At 54.8% G+C, this 17068-nt stretch overlaps 1 protein-coding gene across 2 annotated transcripts in view; it reads left to right on the top strand.

The window, feature by feature from the left end:
- The window catches only part of LOC140421291 (mitogen-activated protein kinase kinase kinase kinase 4), a 404363-nt gene that overhangs the window by 215447 nt on the left and 171848 nt on the right, over positions 1–17068 (top strand). For both annotated transcript variants that reach the window (XM_072505898.1, XM_072505897.1), the window contains exons 13-14: positions 5496–5669; positions 7289–7354. In XM_072505898.1, the coding sequence (XP_072361999.1) occupies positions 5496–5669; positions 7289–7354 (240 nt within the window). The remainder of the gene's footprint in view (positions 1–5495; positions 5670–7288; positions 7355–17068) is intronic.

Raw genomic sequence — 17068 nt, 5'->3', positions numbered from 1 at the left:
TCAATGTCTTGTCCATTTTTTCGATCCGTACTAAAACACTGGCAATTCTCAGTCTGCTCCTTGCAAGTTAAACATTCAATTAATTTCGTTAGCAAATCCTCAGCATCCTTCTGTGGCCGTGCAGCATTATTAATCTCTGTTCGGCTATAATGATCCTGAAGTTCAGCGCATAAACCTTTTTTCTTCGGGCTTGGACGAGGCGATTCCTTTGGCTTGTCTTCAGTTGGGCTTGAACAGTCTTCAGCGCTGTGCCCTTCATTGTAGCATGAGAGACCGTCATGGTCATGCTGCTGTGTAGTGGAGCATGGTAGGCTGTTATAGCCTTCTTGCTGTTCACGTGAGCATGGCAGACTTGCATCGTCTGCCGCTGGTTGGTCAGGAGAGGTTGCTAGACCCTCATGGTCTTGTTCCTGCAAGGACTGCACATTGGAGTCTTGCGTTGCTTCTATCGTGGAGGCTGTCCACGAGCTCTCTGTGGAGGCTTGTGACACTGGAGTCACTTCTTGTTCGTGCAAGGACTGCGCTCTGGAGTCTTGCGTTGCTTCTATCGTGGAGGCTGTCCACGAGCTCTCTGTGGAGGCTTGTGACACTGGAGTCACTTCTTGTTCCTGCAAGGACTGCGCTCTGGAGTCTTGCATTTCTGCAATTGTGGAGTCTGTCCACGAGCTTGCTGTGGAAGCTTGTGACACTGGAGTCACTTCTGGTTCATGCGAGGACTGCACTCTGGAGTCTTGCATGTCTTCTTTCATAGAGTCGGGAACGTTGAGCGGGACGTGGACCACGCTCTGTGTGGCAGCAGGGCACTCTCCGTGTGCTTGCACCGCTCCCTGTCTGTTAATGTCAGGCTGCAGCATCATCCGGTACTGATAAGTTGGAACGTCATATCTGCTGGATGGAAGATCCTCAAATCCGAAAAATGAATCCGCATCTGCGTCGGATTCAATGTGGGGGCCGCCAATGTGCAACACGAAAGGTTCGTCCGAGTCATAGTCGTATAGGACCACGGAGCTATCATCGGGCTCGCGAGGTCCGGAAACACTGTAAAGATCGTCATCGAAGTATTCGAGGTCGGAATCATCGGCTTGTGCGTAGGTAACTGCTTGTCGGAGGGTTCTTCGGAGGTCAAATTCATCTCCTGGGTCAATTTGCGGCACTGTGCTGTCATTCCAGGTGAGGGAAGGTTGTTTTACAGCTTTAACAGATTTTTGTTTTTTTGATTTGGGACGTTTCCCTTTTAAATTGGATTTGGGACATTTCCCCTTTAAATTGGTGCAGTCTGGGGCCTCTGACATCCTGACGCTCGGTATGTAGCACGTAGGAAGCGACTGTGCATGCTCAGATCGCTGTTCCTTTACCGGTGGCCGTTTTCTTGACTGCGCATGCGCAGCATCTCGCGCATGCGCAAACGAAACTTCCGGTTCTGCGCACTGCTCGCGCAACTGTGCTAGCGTGATACCTTTAGCAAGATGGCCGCCGACCTCGACCCAGCCCTCTCTCAGGCCCGGGATTTCGGCCTCTGGGAATTCGGGCTCCGGGATCCCAGCCACGAGGTGAGTACTGCAGCTTTTCTTACCTTTATTTGTCGATTGGATTGCGTTTTCTTCACAGTACTTGGAGAATTTGTCCAGGACTGCCTGGTAATCGTACCTTTGCTGCCTCCTGAAGAACCTGAACCTTGTGAATATTTCTCTTGCCCTTGCACCGGCGATGGTGAGGAGAAATTCAATTTTTTCGCTATCATCCAGGTCTTGGAGTTCAGCTGCCACCAGGAACAATTCGAACCATTCCCGGAATCGCCGCCAGTTTTCGCGGAGGTCGCCGTGGCACTGGAGCGACTGCGGAACCGGGAGCTCTATCATTTTGCCTGGGCACTGCTGGTTGTCTCTGTACACTGAGGTATGCCGGCAGGTATCGATCCACTCCTGTACCATGTGGTGTTGGGTGCTCTGGTGCACAGATGAGCCAACACAGTTGTATGTGGTACAACTCTATTTTATTTTAACTCTTATAACACAGTTCGTTCTGGATACTCTGCACGTGCTGTCTCCCTGAGTGTGTTTGGTGGCAGATGTGTCCTGGTCCTCCTCTGCAGCTAATACTGACCACCGGGGGTCGTGTCTGTGCTTTTATATCTTTCTGTCATTGGTTGTGGTGTTGTGTGTTCTGATTTGTCTGTTGGTGTGTCTATCATGATGTGTGTGTTTGAATATCATGACAGGCAACTACTGGAATATCCTACAGCAAAAAACAGCCCTGAGCAAAGTGGACCATCCCCTCAGCAGACTGTCCAGTGTCTGGTCATTTAACCTGTTGAAATTACAGGTATAAACACCTGTTGATCAACAAATGTGACGAGGAACAACAGTTTGGCTCAGTTGGCCGAACAGCTGGTTCGTGATGAAGAGTAAGGTCATCAGCGCGGGTTCAGTTCCCGTACCGGCTGAGGTTATTCATGAAGGCCCAGTCTTCTCAAACTTAAACCCCCACCAGTCAGCGCTCCCCCTCAAAGGAGAAAGCGGCCTATGGTCACCTGGGGCTATGGCGACTTTCCTAACTTCATGGTACTGATGCAAAGTTGGGGCAAGAGGGTTTTGTGCAATGAAGTGCTGAGGAACTGAGGTAAATTTACCAGCAGTGATATTTCCTGAGCCTCTCTCCATCTGCATTTATGTTGATTCTCTTGGGCCTCAGCGAGTGGAAATATTGAGCCACAGTATCTCCTACCAATCTTCAAACAAGAAGCAGTGAATGGCTGTCAATTATTTTGTTTAACTGATAAAGGCGCATTGTGCACATATGTTCTTTCTATCTGCAGAGAACAGAGCCCTGTGTATTAATATATGTAGCTTCCAGTACACACAAGTGCACCACACTCCGAGCCTGACTGACAATCTTAATTTTGTTGTCAGCTAATTCTTAGCACACTGAGGATTATTTAGCAAATATTAACCTAAGGCAGAATTGCATCTAATGTTGGACACTGTGTTTTGGGTTTTGTAAGCATGGGCTGGTTGGGTATGGTCTGTATCTTACATATTGTGAATCGTGGCTGGGACATGCTGCTTTATACAATATGCCAGCCTTTGAGATTGCTGGTCTGCATACCGCGTATCACATTGGCACTGAAATTCATTCACCACATTACATCTTTTTGGGTCGTGGCAGCATCCTGTTAGTGGCGAATGCTACTTGTGTTGCTACTATGTAGCCGAAGCCTGAAACAACTTGCTTGACCTGTTGCTCAGAGTTGGAGATACCTTGCCCTCCCAGGGTATTTTTCAGGGCCAAAATTGACAGTCCTCGGCTCTTACTTTGGGATGGACGTCCCCTGACATTGTGTTCTTGCAAGTGTCCTGATGAGTGCAGGATGAAAAGCTTTGACAAAAAAAGTCTTTTTTTTTCCAGCAATACTCAGATTCTGTGCTCCGAAACAGGTAACGTTACTAATTTAGTGTCAGTTAATGATATCAGAAAAATCTGATGGTTGAGGGTGAAAGCTCCATCTGTGGTGGGTTTTACTCAGATGAAAGGAAGTCCAGTCAAACTGAATTGTTTGTCAATGTAAAGGGCTCAATATGATCGAACGTATGCTAAACATTAGAAAATAGAATTGAAAGGGAATTTGGGTAGAACAGTTTGAACAGAAAGGTAATGAATTGTGAAATTTTTACCCGAAAGACACCATTGAAGAGGACAACAACTTAGTTTATAGGTCAACATTCTGGGGATTACCATTGATCAGGTGCCTGACTGGACCAAGCCACAAGAGACTGGGAATTCTGTAAATAACTGACCTCATGGCCCCGCAAAGCCTGTCCATCACCTAGAAAGACAAGTCAGGAGTGTGCTGGAATACTCTCCACGTGCCTGACTGAGTGCAGCTCCAAAAACATTCAAGAAGCTCAACACCCTCCACGACAAATCACATTTGATCTGCACCCCATCCCCGACACCTAGAAGGACAAGGGCCGCAGATGCATGGGCATGCCATAAACCTCTGCGCCATGCAGCATCCTGACATGGAACAATATCATTCCTTCACTGTCGCTGGGTCGAAATCCTGGAATTCCCTTCCTAATAGCTTTGTGGGTGTACCTAAAAATACATGGATTGCTGAAGTTCAAGAAGGCGACTCACCACCACCTTCTCAATTGTGTCTCAAAGGCAATTAGTGGTGAGCAATAAAATCTGGCCTTTGAGCGATGCCCAAATCCTGTGAAATAATTTTAGGAGGACAAGTGTGTTGAATGCTTAAGACTTATCGACAAAAAAAGACAGATTTGTTTGGATCTATTTGAAAAGTTACAAATTCTGAAGCGGTAATCGTCCACATATGTTAATCAAGGGAAGGAGGGCCTGGAAGTATGACAACAGGGATATTTTGCACATATCTGAAGAGTTGGGGAGGAAATGGTTGCACATTTTGATTCAAGTGCAATAAGTTTGAAGTCTGAAGCAATCTTCCTCACTTTCTTCTGTTCTTTGAAACTTCCATTGTTGTACAATTCTGTAAGGTTGCTTAATGCATCTTAGAAAAAATGGGCTTAATATAGGCAGGCATTCTTTTATTTTAAAAGTCCCAAACTCTTTGGCACTGCCCTTATTGCAGAGAGCTCCTCAACAGGAGAATTTGGTGTGAAACAAATGCACTTGATTTGAGGCGGTCCCTAATTTTTTGCTAATTAATATAAGCATCAATTGTCTCCACTGAATCTACAATGAGCAAATCTGAGACAATGCAATTTGACCCTATGACAACTGTCATTCGATGTATTGTGATTTGGGGCTGGTTTAGCTCAGTGGGCTGCACAGCTGGTGCGTGATGCAGAGCGAGGCCAACCGCACGGGTTCAATTCCCATACCGCCTGAGGTTATTCATGAAGGCCGCTCCTTCTCAACAGTGCCCTTGCCTGAGGTGTGGTGACCCTCAGGTTAAATTATCACCTCCTTCAAAGGGCAAAAGCAGAAAGCAGGCCATGATCATCTGGGACTATGGCAACTTTACTTTATTGTGATTGAGAAGTGACTTTTTTCATCGTTGTGAGAGGTAGAAGGGAAAACTTTTCCTTTTAAATGGAATTCTTAAGGATTCATACTATTCTTCACTAACTTAGTTGCTAACACTCCAGTTATTTTATATATTAAGCTTATATCCTCAGTGCTCAGGAATAACATTCTCATGGCCTCTCCCCTTACGAGCACAGAGGTAGCATTCCTGGGTAATTGGAGGTAATTTTGGCAGGTGTAGAATGGACAATATTAATTCAGCAGCCATTGTGCATCTCTCCTGAGCACCCAATCCATCAGGAGTGATCTCTAACAGGCAGCTGAATATTGCACTTACTGCTCTCTTGCATCATTTGCAATGTCCAAATCACCCCTGTTGCATTGGTCTACCTGTGCATGACCCATTCAATCTTTTATATTCCACTGAAGTCTAACATCTGATGGTAAAAGTGATCAGCCAGACTTGGGCTTTCTGACAATTGTTACAGCACCACAAGAGGGAACAGGAGCTGCGAAAACAGCAGGAGTGTGGGAAGAAAAGACCGGAACTGAAGGAGAAGCACAGAAAAGAACAGAGGAGTAGAGGAGAAGAAGAAAGGAGATGTGCAGAGGAAGAAAGGTGGAATATAGCGGAAGGGAACAGAAAAGCTGAGAAGAAACAGGTATGCATTTGTCTATTGAGATCCTGAGCGCCCTGAAGTTAGTCACTTTAAAGGGTGGATTTGATGCACTATCAATTACGACGAGACAAGAGTAGAGAGTGATCGAGGCTTTATTAAGCTGAGATGTGTGGCCTCCTACAGCTGCTGCCGAAATGGCTGCAGCTCGGTGAGCACACACATTTATACTCCGCCTACTGGGCGGAGCCAGCAGGCAGGGATCTACCCCCGGGAGCCTTACCGTATTACATCTCGTATGTGATATATACAACAGTGGTGACTACCACAGGATTATAACACTGAGCTTTGCAGTGACTATAGACAGGTTTTGACAGCAATTCCTTTTTAAAACAGTGTTATAGAACCAAGAGCAAAGAACAATACAGCACAGGAACAGGCCCTTCGGACCCCCCAATCCTGTACCGGTCATGATACCACCAAATTATAATGTTTAATTATAATTACAACGTTTTGTCGTGCCATTCCTCAATGGTTCTCACGCAACACTTTTTGAAAGAACTTGCAATTAAGTAGCACCTTTCACGCCGTCTCGAAAGTGTTTCCCAGCCAAGTATTTTTGAAATGGAGTCAGCGTTTGAGGGGTTGGTTAGCTCAGTTGGATGGACAGTTGGTTCATGATGAGGGACAACACCAACAGCGTGGGTTCAGTTCCTGTACCAGCTGAGGTTATCCATGAAGGCCCTGCCTTCTCAACCTTGCCCCTCAGCTGAGGTGCAGTGATCACCATCAGTTAGGTCTCTCTCAAAAGAGGAGAGCAGCCTCACGTCCTCGGGGACTGTTGTAACCTTCATAGACAATGCAGCAACAATTTAACACACCCCAAACTCCCACAAATAGCAATGTGATAACAACTGTATAATTTGTTTTAATCATGTTGTTCTTCATGGCATGTGATGCACAATCAATTACTCTCGAGACAAGGCGAGTCATAACTAATCGGCTTTAATCAGCTAGAACTGTACCCAGCAGCTTCGATACAGAAAGTGAAGGCTGCTGGGACGGCATTGGTTCTTATACCCCGCCTCTCAGGGCGGAGCTATGTACGTTAGCCAATGGTAGACTCCTAGGTCTAGCCAATGGGCATCCACCTCTCAGGTACTGCAATACCTGGTATTACCACAGCATGGAACCTTTGTATCCATCTGAAGGGGCAGAAAGGCCTCTGTTTAACATCTCGCCATGAAAGACAACGTAGCATTCGCTTAGCGCTGCATTGAAGGTTTTAGGAACAAGACTCAAAAGTGGTACTTAAACCTTCTGACTCAGAAGACAAGCAGGCTAGCATTGAGCTAGATGATCTTGAGTTTGGGTAGTCCCAAAATTGCTTTTTAGATAGGGTTGAAGTTCAATGTAAACTTTCTAAAACAGGTTTTGGATGCCTATTTTTAATTAGCTCCAGTTTACCTCATCGAAATGACAAATTATTTCGATTTTGCAGATGTCTATTTCTGAATGGAGGGTCCACGGAAGATCCTTTTTGGCTTTGTGGGAACCATGGGTGATCATATAAAGAGAACATGTCAGACATATTTCTCCAATAAGACACTTGTTCATCTCCCCATCAATGCTGACCTGATATGATGTAATTTACCTCTCCGCAGATGCAGGGCCGACCGGAATCCCAGCTGAATGAAAGATCCAGAGCGATGGACTTCCCTCAGCTGCAGGTACATAAGCACAGTTTGCTAACTTTAGTTATATTTTCACATGGCTCACGTCCTGGACCTTAGTGGGCATCTGATGCATGGGAGAAAAGCTCTCAGTCCCAGAATGAAATGAAATGAAAATTGCTTATTGTCATGAGTAGGCTTCAATGAAGTTACTGTGAAAAGCCCCTAGTCGCCACATTCCAGCACCTGTTCGGGGAGGCTGGTACAGGAATCGAACCGTGCTGCTGGCCTGCCTTTGTCTGCTTTAAAAGCCAGCGATTTAGCCCAGTGTGCTAAACCAGCCCCTAATAGATCCTAGATACAAGAAACATACATCCACGGTCTGTTGTACACAATGCTGCGTCTTAAAGTGGACTATTTCCATGATACTTTGTGAGCTACCAGCAGGACTTTAGGAGAATGTAATATTGTGTATCAGTTTTGAGTTGAACATAACCTCATAGCTGGCACCACGTATTGGAGTTTGGATTAGTTTGAAACCCTGGTTGAGGGCATAGAATGGACAAACATTGTCCCATTTGATGTTATCTTTCTGTTATTTTAAGTGCACTATCTTTGGAATTGTGGCAAACGTGGTACAGTTCAATTACATAGAATTTTATGGCACATATGAGCCTCCTCCCTACATCATCTAGTTCCATCAACATAGCCTACAGTTCCTTTCTCATGTATTAATATAGCTTCCTCTTGAAAGCATCTAGGCAATTTTTCTGAACTAGTTTATGTGGAAGCGAGTTCAATGGGCAGGATTCTCTGTCCCACCGCACCCGGGGCGTCATTCTCCGACCCCCCGCCGGGTCGGAGAATGGCCGTTGGCCGCCGTGAATCCCGCCCCCGCCGAAGTCTCCGAAGGGAGAAAAGTCGGCGGGGCCTTAATGGCGCCGCTGCCGCGGAGAATGTCACGGGTCTGCGCAAGGCAGCCGATTTTCGGCCTGCCGATATTCTCCCTCCCGGATGGGCCGAAGTCCCGTCGACGTGATGACCGTTCACGTCGACGTGAATCAAACATCCTTTTCATCGGCGTGACCCGGTGCTCCAGGCTCACGCCGACCAGCGAGGAGGTGAGTGACGGCCTGGGGGGTTGGCTCTGGGCAGGAAATGGCGTGGCCGCAGTCTGATTGCGTGAGGAGAGGTGTGTCTCGGCTTGTGTGTGTGTGTGTGTGTGTACGGCGGGGGGGGGGGGGGGGTGATTAGAGTAGGCTGGGCTCCGGGGGACTGCCGGGAGGGGGTCCGTGCTGGGGTGGAGGTTGGGGGTTGGGGGGGGGGTCCGTGCTGGGGTGGAGGTTGGGGAGGGGGTCCGTGCCGGGGTGGAGGTTGGGGAGGGGGTCCGTGCCGGGGTGGAGGTTGGGGAGGGGATCCGTGCCGGGGTGGAGGTTGGGGAGGGGGTCCGTGCCGGGGTGGAGGTTGGGGGGGGGGTCCGTGCTGGGGTGGAGGTTGGGGAGGGGGTCCGTGCTGGGGTGGAGGTTGGGGGTTGGGGGGGGGGTCCGTGCCGGGGTGGAGGTTGGGGAGGGGGTCCGTGCCGGGGTGGAGGTTGGGGAGGGGGTCCGTGCCGGGGTGGAGGTTGGGGAGGGGGTCCGTGCCGGGGTGGAGGTTGGGGAGGGGGTCCGTGCCGGGGTGGAGGTTGGGGAGGGGGTCCGTGCCGGGGTGGAGGTTGGGGAGGGGGTCCGTGCCGGGGTGGAGGTTGGGGAGGGGGTCCGTGCCGGGTTGGAGGTTGGTGGGGGGGGTCCGTGCTGGGGTGGAGGTTGGGGAGGGGTTCCGTGCTGGGGTGGAGGTTGGGGAGGGGGTCCGTGCCGGGGTGGAGGTTGGGGAGGGGGTCCGTGCCGGGGTGGAGGTTGGGGAGGGGTTCCGTGCCGGGGTGGAGGTTGGGGGCTGGGGGGGGTCCGTGCCGGGGTGGAGGTTGGGGAGGGTGTCCGTGCCGGGGTGGAGGTTGGGGTGGGGGTCCGTGCCGGGGTGGAGGTTGGGGAGGGGGTCCGTGCCTGGGTGGAGGTTGGGGAGGGGGTCCGTGCTGGGGTGGAGGTTGGGGGTTGGGGGGGGTCCGTGCCGGGGTGGAGGTTGGGGAGGGGGTCCGTGCCGGTGTGGAGGTTGGGGAGGGGGTCCGTGCTGGGGTGGAGGTTGGGGGTTGGGGGGGGGTCCGTGCCGGGGTGGAGGTTGGGGAGGGGGTCCGTGCCGGGGTGGAGGTTGGGGGCTGGGGGGGGTCCGTGCTGGGGTGGAGGTTGGGGAGGGGGTCCGTGCCGGGGTGGAGGTTGGGGAGGGGGTCCGTGCCGGGGTGGAGGTTGGGGAGGGGGTCCGTGCCGGGGTGGAGGTTGGGGAGGGGTTCCGTGCCGGGGTGGAGGTTGGGGGCTGGGGTGGTCCGTGCCGGGGTGGAGGTTGGGGAGGGTGTCCGTGCCGGGGTGGAGGTTGGGGTGGGGGTCCGTGCCGGTGTGGAGGTTGGGGAGGGGGTCCGTGCCTGGGTGGAGGTTGGGGAGGGGGTCCGTGCCGGGGTGGATGTTGGGGAGGGGGTCCGTGCTGGGGTGGAGGTTGGGGGTTGGAGGGGGTCCGTGCCGAGGAGGGTGATGGGAGGGCAAATGAGTTGGTCCACCTGGCCAGGTGCCAGCCTCCAAAAGTTGGACCCATGCGGTCCATGCCACCTGGCTGGGGGGAGGAGGGGATATGGGCAATGATGACATGTCGTCGTTCCCCTCCCCCCCCCCCCCCCACCAGGCCGTCATGTTTTCAGACCATCCAGCGATGTTGGCCGCCGTGGTGGCAGCCGCTCATGTCTATGTTGCCCTGGATGTGGAGGAGGAGGAGGAGGAGGAGGAGGAGGAGCGTGCCAGAGAGGCGGCGCAGGCTGCCGCAGAGGGGCAGGCGGCAGCCGCCCAGGCTGCAGGGACACCTGACCGACAGGACGAGGAGGGGGAGGAGGACGTCGCGGCCCCACGGCAACGGAGGCACCCGAGGGCGCCCCGTGTGTACCGGCCCCGGCAGTCATACCAGGACCTCACGGACCGGGAATGCAGGAGGAGACTCCGGATGAGCCGGGAAACCGTGGCACACATCTGCCACCTGCTGGCACACCTGTCACCGCGTGGCACTGGCGGGGGACACCCTCTCCCCGTGTCCGTCAAGGTTACGGTGGCCCTGAACTTTTATGCAACGGGGTCATTCCAGGCACCGAGTGGGGACCTGTCCGGCATATCGCAGACATCGGTGCACTGGTGCATCCGGGCAGTGACAGATGCCCTTTATGCCATGGCGCACCGCTACATCCGCTTCCCCGTGGACCGGGCCAGCCAAGATGCCCGGGCCGTGGGCTTCTCTGCCGTTGCCGGGTTCCCCATGGTCCAGGGCGCGATCGATGGGATGCACGTCGCCGTGCGGCCACCTGCAGATAACAGGGCCGTGTTCACTAATAGGAAGGGGACCTATTCGATGAACGTACAGGTGGTCTGCGACCACCGCATGATGATCCTGCACGTCTGCGCCCGTCACCCAGGCAGTGTACACGACTCATTCGTGTTGTCGCGGTCATCCATCCCCGGCATGTACGAGGGACGCCACCCCCGGCTGAGGGGCTGGTTGCTGGGCTACAGGGGCTACCCATTGCGATCATGGCTGATGACGCCTATACGGAGGCCACGCAATGAGGCAGAGAACCGCTACAATGATGCCCATGTAGCGACAAGGGGAGTGATCGAGAGGTGCTTTGGCGTGCTGAAGATGCGTTTCAGGTGCCTGGACCTCTCTGGGGGCGCCCTCCAGTATCGGTCAGATAGGGTCGGCCGCATCATTGTGGTGTGCTGCGTCCTGCACAACATAGCCCAGCAGAGGGGCGATGTGCCGCAGGCAGAGGAGGGCGGAGTGGAGGAGCAGCAGGAAGAGGCACAGTCCTCCCCAGATGAGGGGGATGGGGGCAATGGTCAGGGCAGACGGGGTAGACACAGGCGGGTGGCTGTCCACGGTTACCGGCTGGCCCAGCGGGCACGGGACAGGCTGATAGCCGCCCGCTTCACTGACTAGATGGGCGTAGGAATCGGGTAGTATGGCCACAGACCGCACACCATGGCAACAGCCGACCACCCACACCCCCCACCCATCCACCCACCCAGCACCCTCACCCCCCTCCCCAACCCCACACACCCCACCCGCATGCACATCACCCCCCCCCCCCCGCAATTGCCGATCCACCGGCGGCACAACGGGCCGGGCTCACCCAGTTGCGGGTAGACGCGTGTCTATCGCAGGCCATGGAGGATGATGACAACCCGCCCTGCGATGAGCTCCTGGCTCTACATCGTTGGACTATGTCTGACCCATGGCCACAGTACCACCATCCACCCGGACCATCCCTGCATGCGGCTGTGACACTGCAGCGCACGGTCCCGTCCTCTGCCCGGGGGATGTTGATGGCGGCCCAGGGGGAAGGGGCAGACTCACCTGGGGCTGAGGTAAGACCACCCCTCACACACACACTTGCGCTCAACGTACATGACACGCCCGCACACTTTGGACAGAGCACAAAGGCAGCTTCGGTAGGTGTAACATTGACTTTAATAACCAAAGGAGTTCATGCACGTGCCCTAGCCCCTAAAACTCATCTGTGCCCTGCACCCGTGCCAACTTACTCAGTGTCTAATTGTTTGGCCTTACGGGCCCTTTGACTACGTCTACGTGGTTCCCCAGACGGTACAGCAGAACTGGAGGTGGACTCCTGTGATTCCTGCCCTCTGACACTGGATCCCTTTGGCGGCCGTTTCCTGGGGCGTCCTGGCCTAGATGGGCCAGGCTGCGGCCCGGGTAACTGGGATGGCGAGCTGCCAGCCTGTCCTGCCCGTTGCCCACCCGATGCACCTGGGACGGAAGAGGGGGAGTCCGAGGTGTCGCGGTGTACCGGGACCTCCCCTACAGAGGGAGCCGGGACGGACCACACCACCTCCTCCTCCCTCGGGGTGCCCGATGGCCCCCAGGCCTCTACATGGGTGGGGGATGCGAACGGACTGGCCATCCGACGCCCCCCCGACATCTGGCGCTGCCAGTCCTGGAGGCCCGTGCTGGTATCGACAGGGGTCTGCAGGTTTGCAGCCATGGAGCCCAGGGGGTTGTCAAACCCTGTCTGTGACAGTGCGACGCCGGCTCGCACATGGCCACTGGCGCCGATGCCCTCAGCGATGGCCTGCTGAGACTGGGCCATGGCCTGCTGAGACTGGGCCATGGCCTGCAGAGACTGGGCCATGGCCTGCAGAGACTGGGCTATGGCCTGCTGAGACTGGGCCATGGCCTGCTGAGTCTGGGCTATGGCGTTGAGCGCCTCTGCCATCTGGCGCTGGCACTGGCTCATGGCCTCCTGTGAGAGGGCAGCCATTTCCTGGGCCACAGACGCCGCCTGCACGGAAGGCCCCAGGCCTCGCAAACCCTTCCCCATGTCTGACACCGTCGCACCCATTGCCTCCACCGCGGACGCCACCCGTGCGGTGTCAGCCTGGGTGGCACGCATGACCGGGACCACTCCCAGCTCCTGGACGCGGGTGGACTCCTCCACCTGCGACCGCAGCCGCCGCAAGCCGTCACCCTATTCGCTCGTCTCCGTGTCGGTGGTTGCATCGGATCTATGTGTGGGTGTGGTAACTGCAGGAACCCGGGATCCATCTGGGCGGCAGATGTTCATCTATGTGTGGGTGTGGTAACTGCAGGAACCCGGGATCCATCTGGGCGGCAGATGTTCGCTTGGCCTGGGCTGCCCTCCGACCGCCCGGTCCCTCTGCTGCTCCTACCTCCACCTGCTGTACCGGGACGGCTGTGTTGTGCACACCAGTGAGTGTACCAGACACCTCATCACTAAAGTGCCCAACCGTGGTGAGTGTTTCTGCGATGGTGGAGGGTGTTGGTGACAGCAGTGGCGTTGTGTCGTGCTCTTCGTCCCACTCTGACTCCATGGCACTTTGGGGTGGGGGTTCGTCTCCACCCATCCACTCTGAGTCACTGTCCGGTATTTCGTCTTCCCGGGTAGGGGTGTCCCAGCTAGTGCTGTCCCGGGTAGTGCTGTCCCGGGTAGTGCTGTCCCGGGTAGTGCTGTCCCGGGTAGTGCTGTCCCGGGTAGTGCTGTCCCGGGTAGTGCTGTCCCGGGTAGTGCTGTCCCGGGTAGTGCTGTCCCGGGTAGGGGTGTCCCGGGTAGTGGTGTCCCGGGTAGGGGTGTCCTGGATAGTGGTGTCCTGGGTAGTGGTGTCCTGGCTCGGATGTGACGGGGGCCTGTGGCTGCCCCCCTCATCGCTGAGTGGTCGCTCCCGCACGTGACGGGGGTGTCGTCTCCCTGTTGCTCCAGGTCTCTCCGTCTCCCGTGGTGTGCGAGGGGCATCCTGCGGGCGTCGCATGCTGGAGGGTCCGGGTCTCTCCGTCTCCCGTGGTCTCCGAGGGGCATCCTGCGGGCGTCGCATGCTGGAGGGTCCGGGTCTCTCCGTCTCCCGTGGTCTCCGAGGGGCATCCTGCGGGCGTCGCATGCTGGAGGGTCCGGGTCTCTCCGTCTCCCGTGGCGTGCGAGGGGCATCCTGCGGGCGTCGCATGCTGGAGGGTCCGGGTCTCTCCGTCTCCGTGGTCTCCGAGGGGCATCCTGCGGGCGTCGCATGCTGGAGGGTGCGGGTCTCTCCGTCTCCTGTGGTCTCCGAGGGGCATCCTGCGGGCGGTGTGCATCTGCGGGGATGGGTGCCTGGACGTTTGGTCCTGCGATACACAATGAAGCATGCATGGTTAGACATCAGGCAGTGATCAGGTGATACGGGGGAGGGGGATATAGGGGAGGGGGGATATGGGGACGGGCTGTTGGTGGCTCACTTGCTCGTGGGCCCCCGACCTCTGCATCAGTAACCTCCCGGTCCTCAGGTCCGCCAGCCAGTTCCAGGGCCCTTTCCTCGTGTACGGTCAGTGGCCTCTCATCAGCAGGCCCTCCTCCAGTCCTCACATGCTCCCTATTGTTGTGTGCGCGCTTCTCCTGTGGGGGGGGGGGGGTGGTGGTGGCAGGGGTAAAAGGCAACAGTGTTAGGCAGGTATATGAATGCACGCCATCGGTTGCGCGTGCATTGCAGAGGTTAAGGTTAGGGCTGGATTCACTTGGGGGTATGGGGGAGGGGGGATATGGGGGATATGGGGAGGGGGGATATGGGGGAGGGGGGATATGGGGGATATGGGGGATGGGGGATATGGGGGAGGGGGGATATGGGGGAGGGGGGATATGGGGGATATGGGGGAGGGGGGGATATGGGGGAGGGGGGGATATGGGGGAGGGGGGGATATGGGGGAGGGGGATATGGGGGAGGGGGGATATGGGGGAGGGGGGATATGGGGGATATGGGGGAGGGGGATATGGGGAGGGGGGATATGGGGGAGGCTCACTCTGCCTGCTCTGACGAGGTCGTTCACCTTCTTGTGGCACTGGGTGCCTGTCCGTGGTGTCAGGGCCACAGCGGTGACGGCCTCTGCCACTTCCCTCCACAGACGCCGGCTGTGGCGTGGGGCAACTCTGCGGCCGTGCCCGGGATACAGGGCGTCCCTCCTCTGCTCCACCGCGTCCAGGAACGCCTCCACATCGCGTGACTCGAACCTCGGGGCTGAGCGACGGCCAGCCATCCAGTCGGGTGTTGCGGTCGGGTGTTCCGGTCGGGTAGGGGGAACTGCGCGGCCTTATGAGCCGTCACGCCAAGCAGCGCGTATGACGCTGCACCGCGTGAACCACTGCGCAAGCGCGGATCCCGTTACGTCGCTGCTAGCCCATTTCGGGCCGGAGACTATCGTCCCATTTTATGACGTGACGCAAGTGGGATTTGCGCCGTTTTTTGCGCCGATCGGCGGACTTTCCGCCGATAACGGAGAATTTCGCCCGTTTTCTGGTGCGACGCACCCCCCGCGGCAGCGGGATCCTCCGTTCCGGCAGCCGGCCAATGGGGTTTCTTCTCGTGGGCACCCCGACGCTGCCGGGAAATCCTCGGGTGTGAGTGCACTGCCGACGAAGAGGAGGATCCCGCCGACCGAGAATCCAGCCCGACATTCTAATCATTCTCTCACTGAAGCAGTTTCTCCTTATTGAATTTATTGATAAATATCTTACATTTAGGTTCTCTCGTTTTTGGCTCGTCTGTGTGTGTCATGTTTATCCGATCAACCGCTCAACACTTTTAACGACATTTAGGAAATGAGCAAGAAATAGTGAACATCTGGATACAAAGGAGGCATGTAATTTGAAATGGAAAGTCAAAACTTAAGAGCAATGAACGTTGATCCTGTAAAAATATGAAGAAAAGAGGTAATGCGTCAAAGCGGGAAAATAAAATGAGGAAGAGGGAATTAGAGTGGCAAACAGGATTAGGAGGAAGTGACTTGGACCCAATTCTTAATTAGCTCAGTTTACGCACCACCTCCCCCCACCCCCCCCCAGCAAAAAAAAAGTAACTTATTGCAAGTTCATTCTTCACAAAAGACAAGAACCTAAAGAGAAAAACAAAAATGCTGCTTTCAATTATACCGTTGCGTTGGAATAAAACATTTTTTCTCATTGTTTATTCCATGTTAGTGGCCAGGCGCCAGAACACAAGATCTCAGGGGCACATATTGCTAGGCACCTATCAAATGCTCCAAATGGAATTGGCACCTGCCTGCGTGTTGAAAGTGGGTCTAATGACAGGCTGACATCATGGCCGGCAGCAGAGAATCCGGCCGGCAGCGAACAGACGACACAGAATTCCAGCCCATCTGTCACTTCTTCCCTCGTTTTTTTTTAATAAATATTTTTATTCAAATTTTTACATATTTTCAACAACCCCCCCCCCCTACAGAAAAAAGAAAATCAAAGAACACATAAATAAACATCTTACAACTACATCACAAATTCCCCCAATATACAAACCCCCCATTAAGCAATAATAAACACAGTAGTAAACAGAAAGTGCACCCTCCCCCTCCTCCTGCACCCCCCCCCCCCACTCCCCCCCTCTGGGTTGCTGCTGCTGCTGACTACCTCCTAACGCTCCGCTAGAAAGTCTAGGAATGGTTGCCACCGCCTGAAGAACCCTCGCACAGACCCTCTCAAGGCAAATTTTACCCTCTCCAATTTAATGAATCCTGCCATGTCGCTGATCCAGGCTTCCACGCTCGGGGACCTCGCATCTTTCCACTGTAGCAGAATCCTCCGCCGGGCTACCAGGGACGCAAAGGCCAGAATACCGGCCACTTTCGCCTCCTGCACTCCCGGCTCATCCGATACCCCAAATAGTGCTAACCCCCAGTTCAGCTTGACCCGGGTGTTCACCACCTTAGACATCGTCCTCGCAATACCCCTCCAGAACCCATCCAGCGCCGGGCACGCCCAAAACATATGGGCGTGATTTGCTGGGCTCCCCGAGCACCTCACACACCTGTCTTCCACCCCAAAGAACCTGCTCAGCCTCACCTCTGTCATATGCACTCTGTGAAGAACCTTAAATTGTATCAGGCTAAGCCTGGCGCAAGAGGAGGAAGAATTAACCCTACCCAGGCGTACCTCGTCTATCTCCTCCCCAAGCTCCTCCTCCCATTTACCCCTTAGCTCCTCCACCGGGTCTCCTCCTCCTCCTGCATCTCCTGGTAGATCGCCGAGACCCTGCCCCCTCCAACCCACACCCCCGAGAGCACCCTATCCTGGATCCTACGTGCTGGAAGCAGCGGGAACTCCCTCACCTGCCGTCTTACAAACGCCCTGACCTGCATGTA

The sequence above is a fragment of the Scyliorhinus torazame genome, chromosome 5 (genome assembly GCF_047496885.1).
Source record: "Scyliorhinus torazame isolate Kashiwa2021f chromosome 5, sScyTor2.1, whole genome shotgun sequence".
In the NCBI taxonomy this organism is placed as follows: Eukaryota; Metazoa; Chordata; class Chondrichthyes; order Carcharhiniformes; family Scyliorhinidae; genus Scyliorhinus; species Scyliorhinus torazame.
Note: the sequence above shows the minus strand (reverse complement) of the source record. Positions and strands in the feature narration are given on the sequence as shown.